General features: G+C 37.6%; 1 protein-coding gene across 2 annotated transcripts in view; it reads left to right on the top strand.

Annotated features, from left to right (window-relative positions):
* The window catches only part of PRKD3 (protein kinase D3), a 47,242-nt gene that overhangs the window by 27,167 nt on the left and 7,776 nt on the right, over positions 1-12,299 (top strand). The window contains exons 8-14 of one of the 2 annotated variants that reach the window (XM_026669358.2): positions 436-622; positions 1,939-2,062; positions 3,131-3,208; positions 9,053-9,329; positions 9,933-9,985; positions 10,450-10,522; positions 12,095-12,201. In XM_026669358.2, coding sequence (XP_026525143.1) covers positions 436-622; positions 1,939-2,062; positions 3,131-3,208; positions 9,053-9,329; positions 9,933-9,985; positions 10,450-10,522; positions 12,095-12,201 — 899 coding nt within the window. The remainder of the gene's footprint in view (positions 1-435; positions 623-1,938; positions 2,063-3,130; positions 3,209-9,052; positions 9,330-9,932; positions 9,986-10,449; positions 10,523-12,094; positions 12,202-12,299) is intronic. The other variant, XM_026669359.2, reaches the window with a different exon arrangement.

Genomic DNA, 12,299 nt, shown 5'->3' with positions numbered 1-12,299 from the left:
GGTGCGATTGAGGCTACAGGAAACCAAATTTAATTCGATATGTGGGCATTGAACCAGGTATAGAAGGAGTTCTGTTCTCAGATTGTCATCCTGTCCACACCCTTTCCTGGAAAGGTCTGGTCATGATGTTGCATCAGAAGGGTAAGAGTCACCTGGCATAAGTGATGGAAACTATACTTATGCCAACTTTCCACTAATGGAGAATTAGTGCCCTGTTTCTGAAAGTACCTACATGCAAGATGTATTGTTGCAAAACAAAGCTTGGCCCCAAAGTTTTTGCTTGTTCTGCTGAGTTTTGGGGATTTTTCCATAAGCCTAGTACATAAAGATAGATACTTAATTCAAATTGTATGAATGTGATATATTTCTTAATATATTTTACATATATTGAACTGTAAAATTGTGAATTTAAAAATATTTTGTTGTTATGGGAAGAAGAACCAGCTAGCCCAGGCCAAGATACTGATATGCCAATGGAGGTTGATAGCAGTGAAATGAATAGTGATGTTGGGAGAGGACTGGATGATGTGGAAGAACCATCTCCTCCAGAAGACAAAATGTTTTTTATGGATCCAACAGATCTTGATGGAGACAAAGATGAAGAGGCTATAAAAACTATCAGGTTGGTGAAATCAAGATATTGCACTTGGGATACACATGTAATACATCCTTGCACATCATCCTCTGCTTCCAGGATTCTAAGTCTGATATTATAGACATATTGTGCAATTTACACTTTTGTTTAGGTGGTTTTTGACCAATAAGGAGGCTCAAAAAATAGTTCATTAAAAGAGGCAATGTGGAAATAAAAGAGACAACATGAAAAATATTTTTTTTTACTGGGTAAGCCATGGAAAATGTGGTCTGGATTTATATGACCATTTTATTATACTGATTCCAGTTCAAAGTCATTCCTAATGCAAGTAAATTAATTTGGAAGAAAATGTAAGGAATCAGTTTTTACAATGAATGTATGTCTTGTTAAGTCAGGTTAAAGGAGCATAGATGCAAATTGAAAAAAAGTTTTTTGTACTCTTTATATGCGTGTACAGGTTGTAATGCAACTAATTTGCTCTAAAATTATTATTAAAAAGGTAGAGGTGCAAGTGTAATTCCTGGAATAAGACTGTACTTGGATAAATTGTTCATTTATAATTATTACATGGCCATATAAAAGGAATATTGTGAAATTTATTTCAAATTATACAGTAGTAATAATAAAAACTAATTTTTCAGAATGACATTGTGAAAACAGAAAGTTTGTAACAGCAAGTTGATTCTACTGTATAACATTCACAAAAGTACTGTCTCTTCATCTAAAATAAAAGTTCATTTTATCTGCTATGTGTTTTAAATCCTTTCCATGTGTAAGTAGGGCTTGGCTTGAACAAACAGAACAGAATGCTCTCCTGCTGTGACTGTAGAAATGGAAGGTGACCGCTGGGTCTCATGTAGAATAGAACTTTATAGTGCTTGTTTTGCCATGCAAAGGAAAGTTGAATACAATGAAATTATTCTCATTTATACAGGAGTTCTGCCTTATTGTTTTTTTTAAGTTAGTGTAAATCCTTTGACTAGAAATTTTTGGAATTTAGTTTATACACCATTTTGTGAACATAAATAGTGCATAACAGCCTTTTATCCTAGCAAGATATTTTAACTCTTTTGATCATATAATGCAAAGATGCCCAATATTGGAAATAGAAAGAGGTCTTCAGGTCATGGGCAAGCTTGTCCTGATTGCACAAAGTAGCCAAAGAGATTGTACACTCATTCCAAGCTGAATGCTGATGAAGTAGATGAAATGAATGATCAGAGAGATGCTTCCAGCCCAACATGCTATGTTGCAGACTATAGAAGATCATTATTTAGACATTAGTGGTGTCTGCTGCACCTCTGGGATGATAAATGATTGTGCAATTTATTATTCTTCAATAGCCCATCCACAAGCAATAACATTCCATTAATGAGAGTTGTACAATCGGTCAAACACACAAAGAGGAAGAGCAGTACAATGGTAAAAGAAGGATGGATGGTTCACTACACAAGTCGGGACAACCTGGTAAGTAGTAAGCTGTCTTCTTGGTGAAAAACTTTGTATTTCCAAATGCAGGGCATTTCATATTCCATTCAAGAAATGGAACTATTTCTTACAGAAAGATAAAAATTGAAAGACAAGATGGAAAAAGACAGTATTACAAGTGGAGACCAATCTGGATCTCCCCATCAAATTCTCTGAATAAGATAAGGTATACAAAATAGAAAAGTTTTGTATCTAATCATTTCTTGAAGCACGGTAGCTCAGTGGCTTCATGACTTGGAGATTGTTTTTGCTCTAGCAGTTTGAAAGCATGTTATATGCATGTAGATAAATAGGTACCACTTCAGTGGGAAGATGAGCCAGTGTTTTGTGCAAATGGTCAGATCCCTTCTGGGGTGGAATATGGATGCAATGCTGTTTGCCAGGTGACTTTGACAGAGGGAAAAGGCTCCAGATGATACTACTGGATGCTGTTTGTTTTTCTTTCTGGCGTGAAACTAGCTCACCCCCTATGGTGCATCTTGGAAAGGGTGCGAGCATGAATGGAACAGTCAATCTTAGGCAGCCAAATAACTACTCTATTAGCATTATAGTGTCCTGACTAATGTATCATTGCCATATGCTAAAAAAATAATAATCTTGAGGCATATAATGGCTTTCTTGTATCACATAAAGACTTTTGCAAAGCATTGTGACCATGGTGCTGATACCTAATGCTGTTGCCTTGGATTAAGAATTGGGTTTAGCTCCTTGTGGCATAGCCAATACAAATGGCATAGCCAATACAAGGAAATTGTTCAAATTCTGTGTTTATTTAATAACTATTTTCTACATCAGTTCAAGAATGTTTAAGAATATTTAGTTTAGGAATATTGTAACACAGATTATAATTTTTCTTAAAAGGATCCAAACACAGGCAGGACTGTTGAAACTTTTGAAATTGATTCTAGTAAATAGTGTCTGTACATAGTTTATATGTTGCATATATAAATGTACATATTTAGCTGCTAAGAGTTTGATTTTAAAATGGGCAGTTATACAAAAGAAATGAAAAGTTGCTTTATAAACCGTAACTGTACTTTGTTGCAGAGAAAAAGGCATTACTGGAGGTTAGACAGTAAAAGTCTTACGCTATTTCAAAATGAATCTGGGACAAAATATTACAAGGTAAGAGATTATCCACATCTCATCTCCTCTTTAAAATATTATTTGCCTACTATCATTTCATTTTAATTGCTTTCTACTAGATGATGTACAATTTAAAACTGTTAATATGTATAGATATATTTATAATGAGATGCAGTTTTATAGTTTTATCTCTGGTGAACTACTTTCTGTTTTGATTGTGCATTACATATTGTAATTTATATAGTTATAATCTGATGGAAAGAAATGAGAAGTGTGAAATACAGGCAGTTCTTGACTGACAACAGTCTGTTTAGTGAGTGTTCAAACTTACAACAGCACTGAAAAAAGTGACTTATGATTTGTGACCATTTTTCACTTGTGACCATTTACGGCCATTGCAGGATCTCTGTGGTCATGTATCAAAATTCAAATGTTTGGCAACTGACTCATATTTATGATGGTTGCAATGTCTCTGGGTCATGTAATTACCTTTTGCGACCTTACGACAAACAAGATTCATTCAATAACCGTGTTACTAACTTAACAACTGCAGTGGTTCACTTAACTGTTGCAAGAAAGGTTGTAAAATTGGACAAAACTCACTTAGCAAATGTCTCACTTAGGAACAGAAATGTTGGGCTCAATTGTGGTCGTATGTCGAGGACTACTTGTTTTTTGTGGGGAAAAGGAATATTTGCATCAGGAGTTAAGTTGTAGGAAAAAGATATGACTATTAAGGGAAATTATGGTTTTGGTCTGTGATATAAACAGCTGTCAATAAGGGGAATTGTAAAGCATGTATTATAAAACTTCATGTATAAGCATGTACACACAGATATGCCATAGACATACAGCTAATCCTTGACTTGTGATCATTTAATGATTGAAGTTACGATGGCACTGAAAAGTATGACTTATGACTAGTCCTCATACTTATGACTGTTGCAGCATTCCCCACAGTCACGTGATCAGAATTTGAGGATTTAGCAACCAGCATGTATTTACAATAGTTGCAGCATCTAAGATAAGATAACCTTGTCATTTTTTACTGTGGGCACACTGGCACACATTAAAAATGAAATTCTGTTGCCTGCTCTCAAAAGTGTACCATACATAACACACATATAGATATGATATGATGGTATATATATCATATGATACACACACACATATACACACATACCGTGTTTCTCACAAAATAAGGCCAAGCCTTATTTTTTTTTGAGCCCTGAAAAAATGGCTAGGACGTCTTTTTAATTTCTCCCCTCCCCCCCGTGCACCAGCGCCGTCTCCAACAACAGTGTCTGAGTCGCTCCCGCTTTCCCCCCGTCCCCATAACAAAGGGAAAAAAAAGATTTTGAGGTACCTGGGAGTGCCGCGTGCTGCGTTTTGGTTTAATCCCGAGCAGCTGGGTGGGCGTGAGAAGAACCGAGTGAGCGTCTCTGCTGCTGCTACCCTTGGTGCTCCAGCCTTGGTCTCTGCAAGTTTGAAAAAGTCCCAGTGCGCAGCCTGTTCCTGCATTCCAAGTGCCCAGGCCGAGCTGCAGCTGTCCCTCTTTCGCCAGTGCCGTCTCCAATAACAGCGGCAGCAGCGGCGGGAACCGTGGAAGCGTTTTAGCCATTTCCCGGGTGGGGGAGCTGCCTCCGTAAGTTCCACGCTTCCCGCCGCTGCTGCCACTGTTATTGGAGACGGCGCTGGCGAGAGAAGGACAGCTGCAGCTCGGCCTGGGTGCCTGGAATGCAGGAACGGACTGCGCACCTGGACTTTCGCAAATTTGCAGAACCCGAGGCTGGAGCACCAAGGGTAGCAGCAGCAGAGACGCTCACTTGGCTCTTCTCACGCCCACCCAGCCGCTCGGGATTAAACCAAAACGCAGCGCGCGGCGCTCCCAGGTACCTCAAAATCTTTTTTTTCCTGTTGTTTCGGGGACGGGGGAAAAGTGGGAGCGACTCAGACGCTGTTGTTGGAGATGGCGCTGGCGAGAGAGGCGCCAGCACCGGTGCGAACCATGGAAGCTACAGAGGCCTGAGAAGCAGCTGAAACGCTGCCGGACATCCACGCCAACGCCGCCCGCCTGCTAACCCGGGTAAGGGAGGGGTAAGGGAGCCCTCCGTGCTCCACCATGGTGTTAGGAGCGGCTGATGGTGAGGCGTAGCTGCCCGCGGGGCACTCCTAATGGCAAGTTCCCCCCCTGCCTTCCCCCCCAATTTCACATGTTTTAAACTAGGCCTAAATTTGGGGGGAGGGACTTAATTTAATTTTATGCCTAGAAAATATGCTGGGTCTTCCTATGGGGGGGCATATTGTTGGAGAAACACGGTATATACCTACACCCTAACATATAAATACATATAAATATTAATCACTGTGCATCTTGAATACGTAGTGGCAAGAAGCAGATCCAGATTCAAACTGGCTGAATCTGGATGTTCTGCTTCGGACACCATGAAGCCTCCTCCCAGAAGGTAACAAGAAAACAGGTCATGAAGAGGATGTATAGCGTCTGAGACAATACAGAGGACCCTGCTCAAGCATCACTTATATGCTATGTCCTGGATAGAAGGGAGTGAACTGCCAATAGTCTTTTCTCCATCCTCATCACTCTCTGCATCGCCTTCCTGTCTGAAACAGTAATGCTTCCCAAACCAGACTGTAATGCAATATGACAGGATGCTCCCGTTTGTTCCTCTATAGAAAGTGGTAAGGACAGGGGAAGGAAGAGGTATTTTTCTCATGCGACGCAGACAATGCAGAAGATTCTGTGTCCACTTCACCAGTGTCTCGCTATTGAGTGATCAAGCCAGCCTACTCATTAGCTGCACATCCAGAAATTTGATTCTGCTAACCATCTCCACAAGTGAATCATTTATACACAGAGATGTGGTTGTGCCTGCCTTTTTTGAAATCGACAATGATCTCTTTAGTTTTTTCAACATTTAAAATAAGCCTGTTTTTATTACACCAGTTCACAAAACCCTCTACCTCCTTTTGGTAAGCACCCTCATTGTCATCTTGAATAATCCCACTATTGTTGTATTGTCAGCATACTTCACAATATGGTTGGTGGCACAAGAGTCATTGGTTAACAGGGTGCACAACAGTGGATGCAGCCCTGAGGAGAACCTATGCTCAAGAAAATGGTGTTAGAAATATTAGTCCCAACTCACACATACTGCGGTCTGTCAATAAGAAAATCAAGAATCCAATTGCACAAAAGTGTATTAAAGCCTAAGAGGCCCAGTTTGTCTGCTAGATGCTGAGGAAAGATTGTATTAAATGCTGAACTGAAGTTGACAAACAGCATTCACACATGAGTGTTTCTTTCCTCTAAGTGCGCCAAGCTCAGATGGAGAACAGAAGAAATAGTATCCTCTTGGAATGATTTGGACAATAAGCAAACTTATTGGAGGGAAGCTAGATACAATAATGTCCTTTATCAGGCTCTCAAAACATTTCATAATGAATGGATGTAAGTGCAACTGGATGATAATCATTAAAACCCCTAATTGTAGACTTTTTTTGGCACTGGCAAAATGGGATCACTGCCTGCTACAATCAAAGATTGAAAATATCTGTAAGAACACAAGCCAACACCCCCCCACATTCCCTAAGAACATGCCTTAAAAAAGAGAGAGAGAGAAAAAAGGAAAGGGATTAAGCGTTGTTAACCTAATCCTGCGTAGCTTTTTCTCCGGTAATATTGTACTACTAACTAGAGCATACAAAACATTTGTTAGACCAATTCTTAAATACAGCTTATCTGTCTGAAACCCACATTGCATATTGGACATTAACACAATCAGGAGAGTCCAGAGATATTTCACGAGAAGAGTCCTCCACTCCTCTACTCATAACAGAATACCTTATGCCACCAGACTTGAAATTTTAGGCTTAGACAACTTAGACGTACAACCACCTTCGGTCCAACCTAAGCGTAGTACATAAAATTATCTATTGCAATGTCCTATCCATCAATGACTTCTTCAACTTCAACCACAACAATACAAGAGTACACAATAGATACAAACTCAAAGTAAATCGCACCAAACTCAATTGCAGGAAATATGACTTCAGCAACAGAGTGGTCAATGCCTGGAATACTCCACCTGACTCTGTAGTTTCTTCCCCAAATCCCAAAACTTTAACCTTAGACTGTCTACTGTTGACCTCACTCCATTGCTAAGAGGTTTTTAAGGGGCATGGATAAGCGCACCAACGTGCCTACCGCCCCTGTCCTAATGTTTTATTCATATCCATTTCATGTATTAATAAACATGTTTACTTATATCTGTTAACTAATATATGCTCGACAAATAAATAAATAAATAAATGCCCAGGGATATTATCTGGGCCTGCTGCCTTTCGAATGTTAACTTTCTGCAATGTCCTCCAGACTGAGGTAACATCAAAGCTAAGTACTTGCTTGTCAGAATGGGTCACAGCTTTCCTTGCAGGGGTGCTATTTGATGCCTCGAATCTTCCAAAAAATGTGTTCAACTCATTTAAAAAGTCTGTGTCATCTTTGCATCTTGATGGAGCCACCTTACAATCTGTAATGACCTGGATTCTTTGCCACATATGCCTGGAGTTCATCGTGTCCTGAAAAAAGTTGTCAACTTTCTGACAATGGGCTTGCTTTGCTCTTTTTATGGTGCTTTTCAAATTAGCTCTGACTGTTCTACTTTCCAACATATCGCCAGATTTAAAAGCCACATTCTGTGGTTTCAACCTCATATGTCAACCATGGTTGTTCATTAGCCTTCACAACAATGTTGTTAAGGACACAGACATCCTCAATGCACTTTTGAACATATGCAGACACAGTGGTGGCATACTCCTCTATGTTTATATGTTGGTTATATGTTGTCGCTTCTATAAACATGCACCAATCTTTGCACTCAAAGCAATCATGTAATGCTTCTATTGCTCCCTCCGTCAGAAGATGGTCAGAAGAGCCCAGGTGAGGGCGGGGGATAGCTTTGAATTCATTCTTAATGTTAGAATATGTTAAAATCTGACAATACAATACAATTACAATATACAATATACAATACAATCCTTGACTTAAGACCACAACTGAGCCCAAAATTTATGTTCTTAAGCGAGACAGTTAAGTGATTTTATAACCTTTCTTGCCACAGTTGTTAAGTGAATCACTGCAGTGGTTAAGTTAGTCATATGGTTGTTAAGTAAATTTGGCTTCCCCATTGACCCTGCTTTTAGGAAGGTCACAGAAGTAATTGCATGACTCAGGACATTGCAACAGTCATTATAAACCAGTAGCCAAGTGTCTGAACTTTGATGCATGATGGTGGGGATTCTGCAATAGTTGTAAGTGTGAAAAATGGTCATGTGAAAAATGATTGCAAGTCACTTTTTTCAGTGCCATTGTAATTTTGAACGGTCACTAAACAAACTGTTGAGGACTACCTGTAATAAATCAGATGTTACCGCATAATTTGCTAAGGAATTAAAATAGGATCTTATAGTCTAATCTAACCTCAAAAGTGAAAGGTAATTTCAATATGTAGTTCAGCGTTAAGCAAACTGGCACATTTGATGCTGGGAATGTCAAAGGTAATTAAACTTTACAGGCTGCATAAGAGAATTCCAAAAGGCCATTCACTGGATACATTAATCTAATGAAAAAATACCATTCAGATTTTTAACAAGAGATAACTTCATTGGTTTGCTTTACTGAGAGATGTTTGTGACTTCCTTGGAAGCATGACTAAGGAACTGGAATAAGTGTACCTATTGAAATGTTCTTAACTGAGTGCATTAATATTTACCTTTTCTCAGTGCTGTCAATTGTACTGTTGCATATTCTTACAAAGAGGTCTGTCTCCCTGTTAGAGTTTTAATATTCTATATTTTCTGCAGGAGATCCCACTTTCTGAAATTCTTCAGGTGACTCAGCCACGGGATTTCTCAAATATGGTGCAAGGCAGCAATCCTCACTGTTTTGAAATAATAACTGACACAATGGTATACTTCGTTGGAGAGAACAATGGCAGCAGTCACCATAGCCCTGTTTTGGCTGCTACTGGAGTTGGATTGGATGTAGCTGGGAGTTGGGAGAAAGCTATTCGTCAGGCTTTAATGCCAGTCACGCCTGAGACCAGCACTTGCATAACTACAGGACAAGGAAAAGATCACAGTAAGGACTGAAAAAGGCTTATTTTTTCTTCATGGTGATCTGCTAAATGACAAAATACTGTCTTTAATATTATGGGTCTTTTTCCTAGTATGCAAAACTTAATTAATGCCATTGTTTTATATGTAGTAGTTGGAGTTCCATCACAAGTACCAACCAATTTATTATCCTTTTTTAAAAAGTCTATTCTTAAGGCATTCAGTAAGAAGCAATACTTTCAGAAGAAGAGTTTAGTGGCTCTGTTGCACAATATGGAACAATTTACCATTACTGTAATGTAAGCTTTATCCTGAAAAGATGCTGCTTGGCATAGCTTTCTTCATAGTTTCAATTTATCTCACCAACAGCTATAAAACCTTAGGCCCATATTTCATATATTTAGATTCATAATTTAAATTAGATTGGCAATTAATACCATAAAGTATCAGGTTACTTAATTATAGTCCTACCAATAGTGTCCTAACAATGGGTTGATAATTTTACATGTAATTACTAGGATCTTCATTCAAACATAAAACTTTATGGAACACCATATGAGTAATACCATTTTTAAAAGAGGGATTATTACCATTTTTAAAAGAGGGATTATGTGTTTTTTAATTGCAGAAGAATTATGTGTCAGCATTTCTGTTTCAAATTGCCAGATCCAAGAAAATGTGGTAAGTCAACAAAATATAAACAAAATATATTCTTCTAATCATTCAGTATTAATTGCCCCTTGATGGATATTTTATATCAAAATCAAGAATGTTGGAAATGTAAAGAAGCAAATTGTTCTCTTTTTAAAAATAACCTAACATAGTGTTTATTAAAAAAAAAGATTAAGTCTGTTATGTATTTTAACAAAAACATATAATGAGAAATCTTGTAAATGGTACATTTCCTCAAGTGCAATGTGCCTGAATTGGATTAAATATACAAATGTTCAGACTTCAGATATCAAAAGCAATATGTTTGTGCATGTCTGAACAGGTCTTTTACATAATTCATCTTCAGAACGTGTGTCACAGCTCTTTTCTTTTAACTGTGTGACGTAGTTGACATTTCAATTTCTGCTATGGCGTCATTTTATCAAGTGAGTGAACCTAATATTTGCTTTCTTCTGTCTATATCCTTTTCATAGGATATAAGTTCAGTGTATCAGATCTTTGCTGATGAGGTACTTGGTTCTGGTCAATTTGGAATTGTCTATGGAGGTAAGTTTGAATAAATATTACAGCACATGTGAAATATTTTGTCTGTAGGGTTGATATATAAAACAGACTTGCTCCATCTTCTTAATGGAAATCTACTGTTATAGAAATAATGTACTAATGGAGCAAGATTAATGATGTGTGATATATATCAGAGATAGAAGTTCAATTCCAACTGTCTAAAAATGATGGGAAAATGCTGGAGAACTACTGCCAGTGACTATTTTTTTTCCAATCTGGAACTTTAAGACCATTAAGATCATATTTCCCAAAATTGGAAAGTGTAGTTTTAACACTTCAGAGGGCCACAGGTTGAAGAAGGCAGCTATATATTTCACAAACTATTTGGGCAGTAGGCTGACATGATATAAAACAATTTCTTTAACATATCTTTTCATGGTTTGTTTTTAGCAGATTCCATATTACAACTCATTTCTACTGCCATAAGACAGTTTTTCCCCATAAATTTAGTTAACTGATACTTTGGTAGCTCTGCAAATCATTAAAGTGCTACTTTGTTCTTACCAGTAGAACTATATATCTGATAATGATTTTTATTTCCATATAATTAGCAGTGTCTTCTATAGTTGCCTTTACTGGAGTGAAAAAAGTATCTCTCATCTACATTAAAATATTTACGGCAGCTACTACTTCTGCTGTCAATTGTTTTTCATAGCTTGTGTACTCTAGCTTGATATACATCCAGCAGTATTGAATAAGGAAATCCAGATTAGGTCTAGGCCTCTAAAATAATAGCAGTAGCACTGACTTGATATCACTTTGCTTAACATTCTCTGCAGCTATCGTGAATATGTGAATATTTTGTATACTCCTCAAATAGAATCATTAGGCCTTATAATGTTGTAATAGCCATTTCTTTGTTCATAGATCCCAATATCCTATAGAATTGTATATAAAGCGGTTCTTGAAAACTTAGACCAATAAAAAGTATTAAAAGTACATTTGAAAAGGAATAAAGTGCCTTTCTATTAACAGCTAAAAAAATTGTTAGAAGGGTGTACCAGTATATCTTCTAAAATGTGTAAATTTTAAATATTTCCTTCTCAACTTGAATATGTAAGCTTGTGATGCAAATAATAGCCTTGAACAGAAAGTTCAGGAAATGTTTTTGCATCATAAGGACACTCCATAGGCCACATGGGCACGTCTATTTTTCTGTCTTCTGTCCCTGAATTTCTGGGATAGTGCTGCTGATATTTGGAACCAAAAGAACAATTTTTGGTTCAATGATTTCCAAGTCTTTCATTCTTTTTTAGTACAATTTTACCAGAGATATGTTAAGTTGTTAACAAACCCATTTAATGAAAATTTAACCCTATGTAATGAAAAGAATTGTGGATGCTTTAACACTGGAGGTTTTTAAGAAGAGATTGAACAAGGGCTGAAATGGTATAGGGCTTCCTGCTTAAGCAAGGGGATTGGACTAGAAGATCTCCAAGGTCCCTTCCAACAATGTTATTCTGTTAAATCCATTAAATACATGTTGTCATCAATATTGCCTCTTTGTCTACCTGAGAGACTTCCCCTGTTTCCTTTCTCTTTGTATTTGTGCAGGTAAACATAGAAAGACTGGAAGGGATGTGGCAATTAAAGTCATTGATAAAATGCGATTCCCTACAAAACAAGAAAGCCAGCTCCGCAACGAAGTGGCTATTTTGCAGGTACAAAACTGATGCAAACATACTCCATCATAGTATGTTTTTTTTTAAATTAGAAATTGTGAGCATGTAATAAGCATCTATGTTGAGGTGCAATTTCT

This window comes from Notechis scutatus, chromosome 1, assembly GCF_049901735.1.
Source record: "Notechis scutatus isolate UNSWTSFEM ecotype Mainland chromosome 1, rNotScu1.2, whole genome shotgun sequence".
Taxonomy (NCBI): Eukaryota; Metazoa; Chordata; class Lepidosauria; order Squamata; family Elapidae; genus Notechis; species Notechis scutatus.
Note: the sequence above shows the minus strand (reverse complement) of the source record. Positions and strands in the feature narration are given on the sequence as shown.